Source organism: Phascolarctos cinereus, unplaced genomic scaffold (genome assembly GCF_003287225.1).
Source record: "Phascolarctos cinereus isolate Bilbo 61053 unplaced genomic scaffold, phaCin_HiC Scaffold_4;HRSCAF=312, whole genome shotgun sequence".
NCBI classification, from domain to species: domain Eukaryota; kingdom Metazoa; phylum Chordata; class Mammalia; order Diprotodontia; family Phascolarctidae; genus Phascolarctos; species Phascolarctos cinereus.
Window position 1 is genome coordinate 708,539,326 of NW_027555847.1, and position 19,693 is coordinate 708,559,018.

Consider the following 19,693-nt stretch of genomic DNA (forward strand, 5'->3'; position numbering starts at 1 on the left):
CTCACACCATATACCAAAATAAAGTCAAAATGTGTTCATGACTTAGATATAACAGCTGATATCATAAGTAAACTGGGAGAACAAGGAATAGTTTACCTATCAGATCTATGGAGAACAGAAGAATTCATGACCAAGCAGAAGATAGAGAACATTATGAAAAGCAAAATGGATAATTTTGATTACATTAAATTGAAAAGTTTTTGCACAAACAAAGCCAATGCAACTAAGATTAGAAGGAAGGTAGAAAATTGGGAAAGAATTTTTACAACCAGTCTCTCTGATAAAGGCCTCATTTCTAAAATATATAGAGAATTAAGACAAATTTATAAGAACACAAGCCATTCCCCAATTGATAAATGGTCAAAGGATATGAACAGACAGTTCTCAGATGAAGAAATTAAAGCCATCTATAGTCATATGAAAAAATGCTCTAAATCGTTATTGATTAGAGAAATGCAAATCAAAACAACTCTGAGGTACCACATCACACCTATCAGATTGGCCAACATGACAAAACAGGAAAATGATAAATGTTGGAGAAGATGTGGGAAAATTGGAATACTAATACATTGTTGGTGGAGTTGTGAAATGATCCAACCATTTTGGAGAACAATTTGGAACTATGCCCAAAGGGCTACAAAAATGTGCATACCCTTTGATCCAGCAATAGCACTTCTAGGGCTATATCCCAAAGAGATCAACAAATGGGAAAAGGACCACATGTACAAAATATTCATAGCAGCTCTTTTTGTGGTGGCAAAGAATTGGAAATTGAGAGGATGCCCATCAATTGGGGAATGGCTGAGCAAGTTGTGGTATATGAATGTAATGGAATACTATTGTGCTGTAAGAAATGATGAACAGGCTGACTTCAGAAAAACCTGGAAAGACTTATATGGTCTGATGCTGAGTGAAGTGAGCAGAACCCAGAGGACTTTGTACACAATAACAGCCACATTATACGATGACTAATATTATTAAACTGAACCCTTCTCAGCATTACAAGGATCTAAGACATCTCCAGAGGCCTCAGGATGGAAAATGCTGTCCACATCCAAAGAAAGAACTGTGGAAGTCGAATAGCTATCACTCATCTTTACCTTCTGTTGAGTTTTGTTTCATCTTTCTGATGGTTCCTCCTATTGGTTTTAATTTGTACTTACAACTTCACTAATGTGAAAATATGTTTAATAGGAATGTAAATGTAAAGCCTATATCAGATTGTGTGCCATCTTGGGGAGGGTGGGGGGGAGGAAGAGGGAGAAAAACTTTCAACTCAAAAGCATATGGAAGTGATTGTTGATGAATCAAAATAAATTAACAAAATTTTAAAAAAATAAAAGAAAACTGAAAATGAAAAAAATAAAATAAAATAAAATAAAGTAAAGTAAAGTAAAATAAAATAAAATAAAATAAAATAAAATAAAATAAAATAAAATAAAATAAAATAAAATAAAATAAAATAAAATCTGCCCTGGCAGCACCAGAAAAACTTTCCAGTACTCCCTGGAAGAATAACCAAGCAGCCAGTCTTGTATGTTCAAAAAGCTCCCAAATACTGTAGCTGTAAGGGAGATCAAGCACTCATCTCCTTCTGAGCAGCCCAGCATCAGAGCGTCTGAAGGAGAGGGCCACAGTGCCACCGGGGTCCACCATCATGGCCACCAAACTCTCAGATTCCCCCTTTCCCAGATCACTGGTCTGACAGCAAGTCACAGGAGACTGGGTCATTTCAGCTAGACGCTTGGAAAGTGGCAGTTGAAACATTCTGTTTGCCATCCCCGAGATGACCAAAGGACCATTTATTGGCATCCCTGCCCGTGACAGCAGATCACAGCTGCCCCAGGCATCCTCCCATCCCATCCCATCATTGCTGGCTCAGGAAGCCCTCCCAATGTGCTGGAAGCCCTCCTCAGTTTCTCCCAATATCATGAAGCTACCTGGCTGTCCACCAGTTACTCCTGGCCCTCACTACGGGTCCATTGTTGACTCTTCTTGTCTTACATTTTCGGGGAAGGGAAGTGGGGCTTCTTTTGCTGCTCTTCTTTGCCTCTTGAGGGATCACATGTTACAGCCTGTTCATTCCCAACATGCCCCTCTCCATTGCCCTCCAGTGACACTCATCATTAATTCTTCCATCCACCTCTTTTTAAAATGTGGGGAAGGGAGGAAAGGGGAGAAGGATGCTATTTCCCTGGAGTTGAACAATTCAAGAAACCAAACCAGCAACTTCATCTAGGTGGGCTCCAGAGGACTTAATCCCCAACCCACCAGGGGACAAGAAGATGCCATCCTAGTCTGGAGGACAGACACTTCTATCTGATTGGAATCTACTCCCCTTCCTGACTGCTTTGAGGTCACAAGGCTGCATGGCAGCAGCTGCACCTGCCCCTCCCTCGCTACTTCTCTCTGTGTGTCATTTCTGTCATTATCGGTGGACGGGTGAAAATTCCCTCCTCTTCCCCCCAGGACTGGAATACCCTTCCCTTCATCTCCCCAGCCCTGACAGCCTTCACTGACAGCCTTCCTCTGGCTGAAAGTATACTGAAGTGACAGCAAATAGAATTTAGCAGCTAACAGGTAGCTCCAGGCAATTACCTGCCAGGCTGTGCCAGTCAACCCAAGGCAGGAGGTGACCCCATGACCTGTGTGAGAGCTGAAGATGTGGCAGAAACCATTATTAAGCAAGTAAGCAAGGGGGAGAGCTCTGTGGGGGGGAGACAATGAGAAAGGATTCAAACGCCTTGCTAGCCCCGTGCTGGCTGAGCTGGAAAAACTAGGCTGAGGAGAGGACTGGGGGCAGAGAGAGCATGAATGTCAGAGTATGAGTATGAGTGTGTGTGAGAGAGAGAGTATGAGTGTGTGAGCATGAGTGTGTGTGTGTGTATGTGTGAGAGTGTGTGTGAGTGTGTGAGAGTGTGTGTGAGTGTGTGAGAGTGTGTGTGTGTGAGAGAGTGTGAGAGAGTGTGTATGTGAGTGTGTGAGCATGAGTGTGTATGTATGTTTGAGTGTATTGTGAGAGTGTGTGTGAGCATGAGTGTATATGGGCGTGAGTGTGTGTGTGAGCATATGTGAGAGTGTGTGTACGAGTGGTTGTGTGTATCAATGTGGGTGTATGAGTGTGTGTTTGTGTGAGAGTGTGTATGTGAGTGTGTGAGCATGAGTGTGTGAATGTGAGTGTTTGTGAGTACATTGTGTGAGTGTGTGAATGTGTGAGGGTTTTTGTATGTGAATGTGTGTATTTGTGTGTATGTGTGAATGTGTATGAGTGGTTGTGCACATATATGAGTGTGTGTGTTTGTGTGAGAGTGTGTGGAATGTATGTTTGTGTGTGTATGAGCATGTGTGAGAGTGCGTATGTATGTGAGTGTGTGTGTCTGTGTGAGTCTTTGTGAATGTGTGTTTGTGTGTATGTGTGAGCGTGTGAGTATGTTTGTATATGTGTGAATGTGTGAGTTTGTCTGTGTGTGTGTGTGTGTTTATGTGTGTGTTCACAGAGGGCTACAGAATAAATTGATGCAGAGTCCCAGTCCCTGGATTGGAATTCCACTTGCTATAACTCACTCCCTGTGTGACCAGGGCACAAGTCCCTTCATCCCAGTCATTTCCTCTTCTGTAAAGTGAATGGGTTGGACTAGATGGAAAAACTGAGACTCAGAGACATGCCCAGGGTCATGTAGCTAGAAGGCCTCTGCAGCAGCAGAATTGGAACCCAGAGCCCCTGGGCTCCAAATCCAGCATCATAAATGTTGTTGTTGTTGTTCAGACATGTCCTACTCTTGGTGACCCCATTTGGAGTTTTCTTGGCAAAGAAACTGGAGTGGTCTACCATTTCCTTTTCCAGCTCATTTTACAGATGAGGAAACTGAGGCAAACAGGGTTAAGTAACTTGCCCAGGGTCATAGTAAGGGGGAGGGAAAGAAACAAGCATTTATATAGCACCAGCTATGTGCCAGGCATTGTGGTAAACACTTTACAAATATCTCATTGATAGTAAGCATCTGAGGCTGGGTTTGAACTCAGCACAATGAGTCTTCCTGACTGCAGGCTGGCATGCCATCCATTTCATCACCTAGCTGCCCCCCTATTTTTTTTGTGAGGCAATTGAGAGGTTAAGTGACTTGCCCAGGGTCACACAGCTTGTAAGTGCTATTTGCCTGAGGCCAACTTTGAACTCAGATCCTCCTGACTCCAGGGCCTGTGCTCTGCCTACTGCGCCACCTAGCTGCCCCCAAATTCTAGTTTCCCTGCTTACTGTGTGACCTGTCTGAGCCTTAGTCTCCTCACAGAGGGTCAGCATAGCAAAATAGGTGAAATGGAGTCAGGAGGACCTGGGTCCCATCTTTGATGCTCACTGTGTGACCTTAGGTGAATCCTGTAACCTTTCTAAGCCTCTAGACACCCTCTGAGGGCCCTTCTAGCTCTAGATGCCTGCCATCCTACAATCTGTAGAAGGAAGAGACTGGACCAGAGGGTCTCTACAGCCCCTTCCAGCTCTGAATGCTAGCTGACAAGGCAGGGTGTGATGAACAGAGCCCGGGAAGGACAACAAGGATAAAGCGCACCCCATTTTACCCAATCCTCCAACCACACCCCTCATAGAGAGCCACGGAAACCCTGAGCCTGGCATTCTCACAATAGCAAAGCACTGTTCTTGACGAATGAATGAAAAAGCAAAAACATTCATTAGGCACTTATCTCTGTTCCAAGCACCCACCGTTTCAAGTCCTGGGGTAAAAGAATCACGACAGTCCCTACTCATAAGGAGCTCACACTCTAATTGTGGGAAGGTAACACACACAGGAAGGTGAACAGAAAGACGCAGAAGTCCTAATGGTGCTAAGTCCAAAGACAAAGCCCAGGGGTTCTCTAACACGTTAGTAAGTTAGTAAGGAGAGTTTTGATTGTGATCCCCATTTTACAGATAGGGAAACCAAGGTCCATGGCTATACAACCAGCATCTAAGCCAGGCTTCCCGAAATCAAGTCTGGGGATGGCTCTTCTCCATAGCTTCCACCACTGCCATCTTCCATTTTCAGATTCTTTCTCCTTCTCCCCATGCAGCTACTTGATACGGTCAGTGAAGGTGGGCCAAGGATATTTCGATATTTTGAAGGCGGAGAACGCAATGAGAAAGAAGGCCTTGATGGATAAAAAGAGAGAAGAAGAAGAGAGAAACAAATTCCAGCCCCCAAAATTGTCTGCAGCTGAACCCAGTGACACTAGCCTGGGGTAGGTAAACCTTGAGGCATTAGGATTAAGGGTCTCAGAAGGGGCTCTTTCAATTGTTTTTGTTGGCGGGGCATTCAGTCATGTCTGACTCTTCATGACCCCATGGACTATGTCCGTAGGGTTCTCTGTGGCAAAGATACTGAAGTGGTTTGCCATTTCTTTCCCCAATGTGTCTCCATTTTACAGACGAGGAACTGAGGCCAATAGGGGTTAAGTGACTCACCCAGGGTGACACAGCTAGTAAGTATCTGAGGCTGAATTTGGATTCAGGTCTTCCTGATGCCAGGCCCAATGCTCTATCCACCGATCCATCTAGCTGCCCCTGCTATTTCAATACCTCTTAGGAAAATAATCAATCACACCGCTGAGAATTAAAATCATTAGGCAGATACTACTTGGCTAGGGTCAAAGGACAAGGATGAGACAAAGAGATTCCCCACCAGAAATTGCATCTGGACTCCTTAGGTAGATAGAAAGAACTGGGTTTAGCCCCTGATTGGCAAAACTAATTAGTCAAATAGGAAATAATGAGAAGGTACTTCCTTCCCCTGGCCTATAGCGTCACCCTGAGGTGTGAGCTCTTTCATAGGTAGGTCTGGTTCAACTTCCTCCCCCTGCAGTAACCTGCTGGGGTCCTGGGATCTTCAATGGGGCTGTTGCCCCAGGGTCTCTTCCTGATCTGGGACTTCTATCCCTATGTCTGAGGTTCCCTCCCTCTACCCCGGGTGAATTTGTCTTTAAAACGCAATTTGAAGAAGCTTTTGGTGCTGTTTGCCATAGGTGCATTTTGCAATGCTTGCTCCAGATGTCAAAACAGCTGGTTAGTCTGCTCTGATCCCAACAGCAAGCCAGAGCAGGGATTTGTTTCATTATTTGTATTCTGTCTTACAATCTCCCCATGGCGTTGTTGACCCATCACTAAAGGTGTTAAAGTTCATCAGATCCTGTATTTAGAGATAGAAGGGACCTTAGAGGCCATGAAGTCTCATTTTACATATGAGGAAACTGAAGCACAGAGAAGTTAAGTGAGTGTAGGAGGTGATGTAGTGAAGAATACAGGAGTGCAGCTCAAACCAAGGTCCATTGACTGCCAAAGCCACCCCCAATATGCCCCATTACCTCTGGCTTACAAGTCCAGAGGATTAGAGATTTAAAATTGGATGGGACCTTGCAGGTCACCTAATCCAATCCCCTCGTTTTAGAAATAAGGATACGAGGACCCAGTATCTCACCCAAGATCACAAGTGGGAGAAGAGCTGAAACCTGTGATTTTGTCATCTGGTCTGGGGTGAGAAGTCAACAGATCAGTGGTATCCTAACCAGTTCTACTCCCTACTCAATAATGTGAAATGGGCAGATTTAATACCTATAGTTTCCACTTCACTATTCTAATGGGATGCTTTAATGAGACTGTGTCTGGAAAGAGTGCCAGCTCCAGAGTCTTGGTACCTTCTGGGTCTGGCTCAGCCAGAGATCAAGGGTGAGATACAGGACAGAGTTTGAAGCTTTCCCGAAGTCAGTCAAAGAGAGCAACATAACACCAGGCAGAATTGCCAGGAAACAGATCCAGTCTTCCAGTCAGATACAGGTTGACAAAGCACATTGTGCTCCAAGTGAGGCTGTAGAGACAGAGGCGGCATCAGGAACTGAGCTCAGAGTGATCATTAAGAGAGAGACAGGTAAGCATCATCAGTGTAGAGCCAACCGGGACCTCTGCCGCTCTGCCCAAATGCCCCTTCAGCATTGATGATGGAAGGGCCCCGGGATACTCCCCTGCCAGGGAAGGGCTCACCCTCACCCCCAGAGTCCTAAAAATGAAACCAGCATCCTTTGGGGGAGCCCCAGAGTGGATGCAGCTCACAGAGCCTTAGCTATTTAATGATAGCAATTTCCTGACAGCCCCTTTTCTGAAGGAAGGGAGAAAGTGAATTAAATGCCTCTCCCTCCTCGCAGAAGCTAAGATAAATAGGTAAGGATGCAGGTGCTGGGTTACAGATCCTCTCCCGGCTCCCTAATAGACTTGAGAGTAACAAAGTGTGTGTTTGTATGGGGTATTTAATCCCAGATTGGAGAACGCATATCTACTTTCAAACCCATGGTTCAGATTGCAGGCCTGTGGCTTCCTTTAAAGTTTCATAAATTCCAGTGTTGGTGAATTCCACTTAGAGAGATATTGATCAGGCACTGGTATTGTAGTCCCAAGGAGTGAGAAGAAACCGGGTCCAATTCTCCTCCCATCCCCACCTTTAACCCTAGCTGCCTTGCTCTGAGCATGTCATTTGGCCGTTTTCTGACCCTCACTTTCCTTATTTGTAAAATAAGGCTAATAATGCCTCTGGTTATACTTCCCCAGCTTATAGTGAGTCTCAAATGAGATCAGAGATCAAGAGAAATCTCAGAGGTTATCAGCACCAGCCTTCTCATTTCATAGAGGAAGAAAGCAAGGCCAATTTGCCTAGGGTCACCCAGGTAGTAAGAATCAGGTCATCTGGCCCCAAAGCCAGCACTCCCTCCCTTCACCTTTCCACACTATATCCTCTATATGATATAGGTAAAGTGCTTTTCAGATTTTATTGTCATTGTTCAGTCATTTTTCAGTCATATCCAACTCTCCATGACCCCATTTGAGGTTTTCTTGGCAGAGATACTGGAGCAGTTTGCCATTTCTTTCTCCAGATTCAAACTTTATACTGCTGTACAAATATACAAATGCCTGAAGTTATCAGCATTTTTGTCATAATAATGTGGCCGGAGGGTGGTATTGTAGACAGAGCACTAGACTTGGGGTCAGGAAGAACTGAGTTCAAATCCAGCCACAGACATTTACTAGCAGTGTGACCCTGGTCAAGTTACTACAGTTTACCTCAGTTTCTTCATCTGTAAAATGGGAATGATAATAATAATAGTACCTATTTCCCAGGTTTGTTGTGAGGATCAAATAAGATAATCATTCATAAAGTACTTTACAAACATTAAAGTGTTATGTAAATACCATGTATTATAATTATAGTATTATGATTATTATTATTATTAGATGGAGGGCTTGACTCAGCATCAGATTGATCCTAGTTTCAGATACCACCCTCTGACACCTACTGTAACACCAGGAAAATCACTTCACCTTTTCTGGGCCTCAGTTTACATATCCATAAAATGGGTAAATAATAGCTAAAGTAACTTTTACAGGGCTGCTCTGAGGCTCCAGTGAAATCACATAAGTAAAGCCCTTTGCAAAACTTAGAGTGCTATGGAAATATCTCACTAGAGCTGTTCAGTGCTGGCCATTCCTAGACTCAGAAGATGCCAGGGTGGAAAGGGCCTTTAGATGTCATCTAGTCTGACTCTTTCATTTGATGATGAGAAAACTAAAACCCAGAAGAGCAAGTGTCCAACCCAAGGATGCACAGCCAGGTAATAGCAGAGCTGGGGCCACCAAAGCCAGAGCTTGTGGACGTTCACTGTCTCTCCAACCATATCCTAGTGGATGAATCATCTATTAATGCTCCATAGGAGATCAGCAGTCTGCCAAGGACAGCAAAACATCAAGAGCTCCTCTCAGGAAAATAATCACAGCATCAATAAGCCTTCCTGGGTTTTATGCTGGGCATTGAGAATGTGATAATCATTGATGATGATAATAATAATAATAATACTTGATTCTGTAGCTCTTTAAAGGTCCACAAAACTGTCTTTCTCACTTCTGATGCATAAGGCTGTATGACACTGGGCAATTTGTTTCACCTCTCGATACCTCAGGCAGCTCTCTAAGACTGCAAGATGCTAAGCTGGTATCAAACCACATTGCTAGAGGGAGTTTTCTAGTTCTCATCACCAATGAAATCATGGGAAAGGAAAGAAGGAAGGAGAGAGAAAGAGAAAGGAAAGAATAAAATTAGGAAAGAGAAAGAAAGGAAGGAAGGGAGGAAGGAAGGAAGGAAGGAAGGAAGGAAGGAAGGAAGGAAGGGAGGGAGGGAGGGAGGAAGGGAGGAAGGGAGGGAGGAGGAAGGAAGGAAGGAAGGAAGGAAGGAAGGAAGGAAGGAAGGAAGGAAGGGAGGGAGGGAGGGAGGGAGGAAGAAAGGAAGGGAGGAAGGAAGGAAGGTGGAAGGGAGGAAGGAAGGGGAAGAAAAGAGAGAGAAAAAAACTAGAGTGAGGAAAAGGAGGAATCAACAGGGAGAACCTTTTTCTAAGTTGAAAAAAAAAAACTTCCTAGAAGCATAAAACACTATGAGTCAGCTAAGAAAGTTATTAGGAATGACAAAAGATGGGAATAGTCAACACTGAAGGGGTTGTGGGAAAAGAGGCACATTGGTGCCTTGTTGGTGGAGCTGGGGATCAGTATAGCCTCTCTGGAAAGCAATTCAGAATTATGCAAATATAGTGACCAAAATGCCCAGAACCTTGCACCCAGAGATCTCACTACTAAGCATATACCCCAAGGAGATCACTGAAAGAAGAAAGTCCCCATCTGCCACAAACTATTTATAGCAGCGCTTTATATGGTAGCAAAGGATGGGAAACAAAGTGGGTGCCTATTAATTAGGGAATGGCTGATCAAACTGTGTTCTATTAACATAATGGAATGTTCACTGGTCTAAAAGATGATTAAAGTCATGACTACAGAGAAGCATGGGAAAACTGGATGAACTGAGGCAGAGAGAAGTAAAGAGCTGAATTTTTTAAAATGTACATTATAACAATAACACAAATGGGGAAAAGAGCCATAAAATAATCTAAAGTGAATATTGTCGAATCACACAGAACACACCTGGCCCCAAACAAGAGATGGGAGAAGACACACCCACCCCACATCTTTGCATAAGGAAGAGGTCCACAGATGTGGAGCAGGGAACATATTTTTGGATTTTTCCAATGTATTGATTAGTTTTCTCTGATTTTTTTTTATTCTTCCTCTTTTTTATTGAAAAAAAAAATTCTTTGTTATATGGAAAGGCCAGGAAGGAAAGAGAGAAGGATTCTTGGAGAAATTTAGATAATATGAAAACAAAAGACATCAGTAAAAATTTTACTCTTAAAAAGGAAAGTTATTAAGCCAGGCACAAAGGCAGAGGAGGAAGAATTTAAAAGAGAATTGGGTTTAAATCCTGTCTCTGACATTAACTATGGGGAGGTTGGAGGGCAGAGAAGAAGGGAGAGAAGAAAGAAGGTATGGAAAGAATGATAGGGGAAAGGAGAAAAAAGAAGAGGAAAGAAAATAGGAAGAAGCCTTATTTCTCAAATATATAAAGAACAGAATCAAATTTATAAAAATATGAGTCATTCCCCAATTGATAAATGGTCAAAGAATATAAAGTCAGTTTTCAGAAGAAGAAATCAAAGCTGTAGTCATATGAAAAATGTTCTACCTCACTATTGCTTAGAGAAATGCAAATTAAAAACAACCACCTCACACCTATTGGATTGGCTAATAAGGAATTTTAAAAATGGAAAATGACAAATGTTGGAAGACATGTGTAAAAATTGGGAAACTAATGCACTGTCGGTGGAGTTGTGAACTGATCCAACCATTCTAAAGAACAATTTGAAACTATGCCCAAAGGACTATAAAACTGTGCATGCCCTTTGCCCCAGCAATTCCACTACTGGGTCTCTATCCCAAAGACATAAAAAGGGGGGAAATGACCTGTTTGTACAAAAATATTTATAACAGCTTTTTGTAGGGACAAAGAATTGGACATTGAAGGAATGCCTACCCATTGGGGAATGGCTGAACAAGTTATGGTATATGATTGTGAAGGAATACTATTGTGCTACAAGAAATGACAAACAGAATGCTTTCATAGAAACCTAGGAAGACTTATATGAACTGATGCAAAGTTAAGTGAGCAGAGCCAGACCATCATACACAGTAACAGCAATATTGTTCTATGATTAACTATGAATAGCTTAGCTATTCTTAGCAATACAATTATCCAAGACAATTTAAAAGGACTTATGTTGAAAAATGCTATCCACCTCCTGAGAGATTATTCATGGCGTCTGAGTGCAGATTGAAGCATATTTTTTTCACTTTATTTTTCTTTTTTTTTGCAACATGGAAACGTTTTGCATGATTTCACATGTACACTTGATATCACATTTCTTGCCTTCACAATGAGTGAGGGAGGGGAAGAGAGAGAACTCAAAAATGTAAATGAATGTGAAAAAAAACAATAAATTAAAAATTAAAAAATAAAGATAAGTAGACAGTAAAAAGGAGGGATGAAGAAACAGAAAAGAGGAAGAAAGGAGCGAGGTAAAGAAATGACAAAAGATGAGGCAGTTAGGTGGGGCAGTGGATAGAGCTCCAGCCTTGGAGTCAGGAGGACTTGAGTTCAAATGTGACCTCAGACAATTGACACTTACTAGCTGTGTGACCCTGGGCAAGTCAATTAACCTCGATTGCCTCACAAAAAAAAAAAAAGGAAAAGGAAAAAAAAAACGACCAAAGAGAAGAAGAGGAAAGGAAAGAGGAGAGTTAAGGAAAGAGGAGATGCCAAGGAGGACAAGAGGTGAGATGAGAAGAAAGGAAAGAGGAGACACTAGGGTCTTCCAACGCACTTGCATCGTTTCTTGTTAGCTTGCCGTGTTCTAAAGGGACTCTGTACAATTGAAAAAATACTTGGAGTTAGAAAATCTTGCCCCATCACAACTGGTGTGAGGATCCTGGGCAGGCCACTAACTGCCTCTGGGCCTCAGTTTCCTCATGTGTAAAATGAAGAGCTGGTGGCCTCTGGGGTCCCTTCCGGCCCTAGGACCCACAATCCCGTGACCCAGGAAGGCCATAGCCTGGGGCTTCACTTATTCCTTGGAAAAATCCTCAAGTAACTAATGAAAGGGGCTTCTGAGGTCCACTGGAAGGAAGTCAAAGAAAACTACCCCTGGACTCTTTAGTCAAATAGTTCCTAAGCTTTGTAATTCCAGATTAAGCAGGGTGGCAAAGAACTGCACCTCACCCCATGATCACTGAATCTAATCAGTTCAAATGAGGTAATGTTTGTAAGGCATTTACCACAGTGCCTGGAACATAGTAAACACTGTATTAATGCTAATTATCATTGACTGAACTATAAGATAGTCACTCAGAGAGACAATTTTATGTATTTGAAGTCTCAGGACCTGGATTCAAATCCTAACACACTTTTTCCTACCTGAATATTCTTGGGTCAGTCATTTCTGTTCTCTAGGTCTCCATTTCTTCATCTGTAAAATGAGGGAGGCAGTGTTGAATGAGACGGATTCCAAGGTCCCTTCCATTTATAAATCTATGACTAGGGTTTGAATCCTGATTTTGCTGTCTCTGTGACCCAGGAAAAGTCACTTCAACCTTCCAGGTTCAGTTCAATTCAATCCAATAAACATTTATTAAGCACCTACTATGTGCTAGGCACTGTGCTAAGGACTGGGGATACAAAAAGAGGCAAAACACAGTCCCTGCCCTCAAGCGGCTTACAATCTGACGGAGGAACACTGGACAAGGTGATACAAGGAATGAGCCTGGTGGAATTTCATTCAGTTCAATGCTTCTGCCTTTTCCCCCCACAGCTTGTACGATCGAGTGAGAAAAATAGAGGGGATGCCAGATGTCCTTCTACGGCCTTTCAACCCGGTGCACAACTGTCTGAGTTCGCCATCGCTATCGCAGGCACAAGTGTGAGTCCCCCAGACTCCTTTCTGTCCTGTTGGGTTTGCAGCCTTCTAAGTAGGAACCAAAGAAAAATGAGTCAGCGTGGCAATGCGTGTGGGCCGCCCTCCCAAGCTGCTTAGCTATGTGCAATGGTAACAGAAAGCAGAGCCTGAATGTTAAAGCAAAATGGGAAGGGGCCAGCATTGAGGCTATCTGTTATTTGTTAATCCAGGCATCAAAATGGGGAATATTTTTCCAGCATCAGGTAAAAAAAAATGTCTCCCAACTCTTAGTGTGAGAGGCAACGTGGAATCATGGATAGACAGCTAGCCTTAAAATCAGAAGACCTGAATTCACATCTGCCTCTTGATATATGTTGGCTGCGTGACCCTAGGCAAGTCACTTTAACTCTTTTAAAACAGGGATTCCTAGCCATTTTTGTGTTCTGGACCCCTTAGGTAGTTGGGTGACACCTAGGGTAACCCCTTTCTCAGAATCTTGTTCACAAATAATTGAAGTTTCAGTTAAAAGTTAGTTTTGGGGGGGAGGGAATATGCCATTTTTTTTTCATGTTCATGGATTCCCTGAAATCTATGCAGGGCCTCCTTGGGTCATAACCTGGAGATGCCAGGTTGAAAATCCCTGCTTTAAAACTATAAGTTACAAAATTGAATTGCCAGAGTGACTTTCCTCATCTGGACTCCCCTATATCAGAGGAAACATAGGTCTAGTCTCTATCCCAAACACATAATAACTGTGTGACCCTGGGCAAGTCACTTCCCTGTGCCTCAGTTTCCTCATCTGTAAAATGAGAGGGTTTAACTCAGTGGCCTCTAAGTTCCCTTCAAGGTGTTCAATCTAAGGTCTGGGTAAGTTATTGGGGGCATACGTTGGTTCTGCCGCAGGAAGAACTTCCTGACCCAAAGAGTTGTCCAAAATTGGAATGGACTGATTTGAGAAATGGTGGCCACCTCCTCCCCAGAGGTCTTTAGGAAGAAGTTGGCTCCCTGTAGGGTTGGAAGAGACCTCAAGGGCCACGGAGCCCAACCCTCTCATTTTACAGGTGAGCAAACTGAAGTCAGAGAGGGGAAGTTCTTAAGGATCGTAGGTCTAGTATTTGAAGAGACATCAGATGCCATTAAGGCAAAGCCCTTCATTTTAAAGTTGAGGAAACTGAGGCCCAGAGAGATGAAATGACTTAAGGTCATAGATCAGAGGTTCAGAGGTGAAAGGAAGTCTAGAAGCCTCCTCACCCATTTGCCCATTTTACAGAAGAGAAAGTTGGAACCAGGGAGGTTAAGTCACACAAGTTAATAAGGATCACAGGTGGGATTTGAACTCAGGACCTCTGTCCCCAGAATCAGTCTTCTTTCCACCTGATGAACTCTTCCAAGAGTTACTTTGTCCGTAAAGGTGGGTGAAAGGTTGAAAATTGTGTACTTTGTGTTTTGGACAGTGTCCCTAGTTGTGAACGCTCCCAAGCTCACTAAAACCTCCAACTCCCAATATTACCTTACAATCATTCCCTGTGCATGCATGAGGCAGGTAGGTGGCACAGTGGATGGAGTGTCTGGGCCTAGAGTCAGGAAGATCTGATTACTAAAAGTCAGGTAGACCTCAGACACTTATTAGCTGTGGACAAATCATTTAACCCTGTTTGCCTCAGTTTCTTCATCTGTAAAGTGAGCTGGAGAAGGAAATGGCAAACCACTCCAGCATCTTGGCCAAGAAGACTCCAAATGGGGTCATGAAGAGTCAGGAATGACTGAAACAACTGAACATCAAATACACGAGTGTCTTCCTACTCCAATTGAGTTACGTGAATCCCCCTTAGAGGACACTCTGGACTGACATTGGTACCAGGGCTTGCTGATTACCTTTCCCACCTACTTTCCTGGAAATGGGGAGGGCAGATTCCTCCTTATGGGTGTGGAAAGCCCATGAACCTGGGAATATTGATCTCTCTGCTTTCAGAGAATGATCATTTCCAAGTCATCATAATGGGCAGAGCTTTCCCGGAGTTATCCCGGGGGATAGGGAAGGACCAGGGTTAGTTGGGAAGATGCTAAAGTTGTTTCCAGTAAGGAGCATCCAGACCATTAACCCTATCCTGTGTTGATCCGTGGAGATGCAGCCCTGGCAGCCTCTGGCTTATGGATGTCTCATTTACACAAGATCACAGCCCTAGAGGTGGAAGGGGACTTCAGAGGGAATTTAATCCAACCCTCTCACTTTGTCTGATGAGGAAACTAAAAGTGACTTGCTTTTCTCTGGCCCTCAAAGCAACGTTATGAGATAGGTGTCATTATTGCCCCCATTTTAAAAATGAGGAAACTGAGGCTCAGTGACGTTAGTGTGACTTGCTCAGGGATCACACAGAACATAAGTGTCTGAGACAGAATAGGAAGTGACTTATCCAAGGTCACCTAAAACTCAAGCGTCAGAGGCAGGACTTGGGGCTATCTAGTCTGACCTATAACCTGAACAAGAATCTCCACTGTTACATCCCTGACAGTCTTTGTCTGAAGACACAGCCAGTGAGGGGAGATCTCAGCATCTTCTGAGACATAATAAATAGGGTGCTAGCTCTGGGTTCAAATCCTGTCTTCAATGTTTACTTTCTTTGTGACCTGGGGCAAGTCACTTCAAATTCTGCCTCAGACATTTAAGAGCTGTGTGATCCTAAGCAATGCCTGCTTGCCTCAGTTTCCTTCATCTGTAAAATGGGTGCCATACTAGCACTTCCCTCATGAGGTTGCTATGAAGATCAGCTAAGATTAAATCACCAAGTGGATTATTTATGTAGGTAGCACTTAGTACATGCTTTTCATTCTCTCAGCAGAAGTATTACTAGTACTATCATTGTTATTATTATTATTAATCCTCTCCGTCTTTGAACAACTCTGGCTGTTGAGAAATGTCTCCTTATATCAAACCTAAATTGGCACCCACCCCCCGTGCAGCTCTCTCCTTGAAGAAGAAGCCTGTTCAGAGAGAGGAGGCGTCTTCCCCAAGGGCCTTGAACCTGGGCTCTTCAAAGCCATATGTTTCCCCTGCCAGCCCCTGGCCTTACAAGCCCTTCCGGAGGGTCCAACCCCTTCATTTTACAGATGATGTGAGTGAAACCTGGAGTAGTTACACAGGGTGAGATAGGATTTGAACTCAGGTCTTCCTGATTCCAAGTCCAGAACATAATCCTTCACTACCTACCTCTCAAGAATTGACCTTGTACATGTTTCTAATTTACTCATCTGTGTATGTTGCTGAGGCAGCATAGGACAGTGGACAGGGCATTGAATTTGGGCTCAGAGGTCCCAGGTTCAAATCCTGCTTCAGACACTTAGCTGGGTGATCCCAGGGTAAGTGCCTTCCCCTCTCTGGACCTCAGTTACTGTAATTGTAAAATGAAGGGGTTGGCCCAGGGAGCCTCAGGGGTCCCTTCCGGCTCTCCATATATGGTCCCGTGGTGACAAGGGTAGGTGTTATTGGAAGGGTCACTGGGCTTGGTGACCTTATGACATCACTTCCTGTGCCTCAGTTTCCTCAAGTGAGACAGTTGCTCCCTTCCAGACCTAGATGAAGGATTCTTTATCTACTGATAGAAGCTCCCTGAGGGCAGGGGATGTTTTCCTTTTTGTCTGTGTCCTCTCTGCCCAGCACAGTGGCTGGCACATAGCAGGGGCTTCATAAATGCTTTGGATCGGATTGAACCTAATCTGAGAAGGGAGAAGATTCTACAAATGAGGGGCATCAGGGAGGGCTTCCCATAGGAGGCGGCACATGAAGCAGCAGCTGGGGAGAGGGGTTCCTGCCCCTTGGTGTATCCCAAAGAGGCATCATCCACTCTCATGGTGACTACATTCAGCATTTCAGGGGCACCGCGGGCTGCATGGGCGAGAGTTCGTCAGCGCGAGTGGTCTAGGGCATGATGGTGCAGTGGGAACAGGGGTTGGATTTGGAAGCTGAGGCCCTGGGGAAAAGCCCAACCCTGCTCATTTATGCCCTGAGTGACCTTGGATGAGTCATTGAACATTCTCAGAGCCTCGGTTCCTCATCTGTAAAACGAGAGGTTTGAGCTTCCTGATCATAAAGGTCCCTTCCAATTCTAATCCTGATTATGAGACGAGCGTCCTTGGCCGAAGTACTTCTTACTGGGCCTCAGTTTCTTCTGCTGTAAAATGAGGGGCCTGGACTAGAAAATCTCTGAAGTGCCTTCCTTCTTTCTCCAAAGCCCCTAACCCTCCTTATATCCTCGATTCTCCATGACCAGAGTTTTCTCTTTGTCTTGGTAGAGAGCCCCTTTTCCGGCAACTCTGTGCCCTCCACTGGCTCCTGGAAGCACTGACCATTGACCACAACCACCACAGCATGAAACCAGTGATAACCTGCTGGAATGAAAAGTAAGCCACACACTTTCTTTTTTTTTTGTCTTTTTCTTTTCTTTTTTTATTTTTTGGTTAGGCAATGGGGTTAAGTGATTTGACCAGGGTCACACAGCTAGTGAGAGTTATGTGTCTGAGGCTGGATTTGAACTCAGGTCCTCCTGAATCCAGGGCCAGTGCTCTACCCACTGCACCACCTAGCTGCCCCCAGCCACACATTTTCCAAAGAGGGTTATTTTTCCCCTCTTCTATATGCCTTGTTTTTCCTTATCCCCATTCTCATCCTCTGTCTTCTATAGTTCTTCCCCTCTTCCTCATTCTCATTCTTCTTTTCTTCCTCTTCCTTTTTTTCCTTATTCCTTTCCTTCTCTCTTCTTCCTCCTCTCTTTCTTCTTTTCCTCTTCCTCTCTTCTTCATCTTCTCTGCTTCCTCCTCCTCCTCCTCAAACCATTCTCTTTCTCCTCTTCTCATTCTCCTTCTCCTCCTCCTTCTTCTTCTACTTCTTCTACTTATTATTATTATTATTATTATTATTATTATTATTATACTTCTTTTTCTTCTACTTCTTCTTCTTCCTCTTCTGCTCCTTCTTCTGCTTCTGCTTCTTCTTCCTCTTCTCCTCCTCCTCTTCCTCTTATTCCTCATTTTCCTTTTCCTCTTCTTTTTTGTTTTTCTATGTTATGGTGTTATGCTGTCGTGATTGCTTGATTTTTTTTTTGCAAGAGGTGAGTGGGAAGAGATGATTCTTAGTAAATTCTGTGGGACTAACAATTCGGCTAGGTGGCATAGTAGAGAGAATGGCAAACAGAGGTAAAGAGACTTGCCTAGGGTCCCAAAGCTAGTAACTGTCTAAGGCTGGATTTGAACTCATCTTCCTGACTCCAGTTCCAAAACTCTCTCCACTGAGCCACCTAGATGCCATGATTTATAATATTAAAATGATGATAATTCTTCAAAATGTTCAGAATTGACGATGTTGGAATGTTGGTGTGCACACACACACACCCACACACACACCCATGGTACAAGCTACAACTCAGTTCATGGTCCTCTAGGAGTTGCTGTGACCAGAAAGCTCGTTCCCCTCTGCACCAAGCCAGGCTGGCCCTTGGAAGGCAGACATGTCATCCAGTCCATCTCAGAGCCTTTGCAGCCCAGCAGGACTTTCCAGAGCCTGTGCTCCTTTGGTCCAGCCTTCAAGAACCTTCCTTCTTACTGTGGAGCAATAGAGGGACGCTTCGGCAGACGGCTTAGGAAGCTGCCCTTGGAGTCAGAAGAGGTCTGAGTTCAAGTCCCACCTCTATCACACGATGACTGAGTGACCCTGGGCAAATCACTTAACCTTTTAGGCAGTCTGGCATCTTCAAAGACTTAAAAGTTGCAGTGGTAGAAGGTATTTGCTACCCAAGTGTTCTCCATGCTAATGAAATCACAGGTTGAGTCCAAAAATAATAAGTGAGTGATACTGATCTATCTATTCAACCAACAAGACATTCTCAGTTCCTTGACTCGGGCATTTTCTCTGGCTGTTCCCCATGCTTGAAATGTTCCCTTCCCACCTCCACCTCGTGGTTTCCTTCAAGTGTCTTGCAGGAAGCCTTCCCCAGCCTCTCCCCTTAATTCCAGTTCCTTTCCTCTATTACTATTTCCCATTTATCCTGTATAGAGCTCACTTTGTATATACTTGTTTGCTTGTGTGTCCCCCTTTAAATTGTAAGCTCCTTGAGGACAGGGACTGCCTTTTGCCTCTTCTTCTATCCCCACCACTTAACACAGTGCCTGGCACAAAATCTTGCTCAATAAATATTGATTGAATGAATGAACAAATGAAAAAACATTGTTCCCCCCCCCTTTTTGTTGCATGGAAAGGAAGAGGGAAGAGATGATTTTTAGTGAATTCTATAGGACTGATAATTCCATATTTTTCTAATTATTTTCTTAGTGATCTTTGAATTGAATTAAAACAAATTGAATTGTTTCTCAAACTTGATTTCAATTCATATGCTTTCAGTAACTTCTAGGTTTTTTAACAAATATAGTAATAACAACAATAATAATACATTCAATTGTAAGCTCCTTGAGGTCACGGACTGTCTTTGTTTTTACTGAACATTTGTATTCCCCACATTTAGCATGGTACATGCCACATGGTGGTCAATTAATGCATGTTTATTGTCTACTGGTTTTTACTAGTATAGATCACTTTAAAGGGTCATCCATCCTCTGGGTACAGTGGGAAGAGTAACCCATAACTCTGCAACACAGATTCCTGAGGCCTAGGATGGAATCCCTCATCAGATGGAGGTGGAGATGGGGAGGGCAGGGGCTCAGAGAGAGAAGAAAAACATCCTTTCCTTCCCTGTACTAGTCAGTTTGAGAAATGTGCATGGCGCTTGACGGAAACTCATTAACAGCTATAGGGCACACACCCCAGAATACTTGATGGCCTGCCACA

At 43.7% G+C, this 19,693-nt stretch overlaps 1 protein-coding gene across 1 annotated transcript in view; it reads left to right on the forward strand.

Moving 5' to 3' along the window:
- The window catches only part of CCDC60 (coiled-coil domain containing 60), a 201,580-nt gene that overhangs the window by 132,341 nt on the left and 49,546 nt on the right, over positions 1-19,693 (forward strand). Inside the window, exons 4-6 of the mRNA XM_021007905.2 lie at positions 5,065-5,232; positions 12,775-12,882; positions 17,149-17,256. Coding sequence (XP_020863564.1) covers positions 5,065-5,232; positions 12,775-12,882; positions 17,149-17,256 — 384 coding nt within the window. The remainder of the gene's footprint in view (positions 1-5,064; positions 5,233-12,774; positions 12,883-17,148; positions 17,257-19,693) is intronic.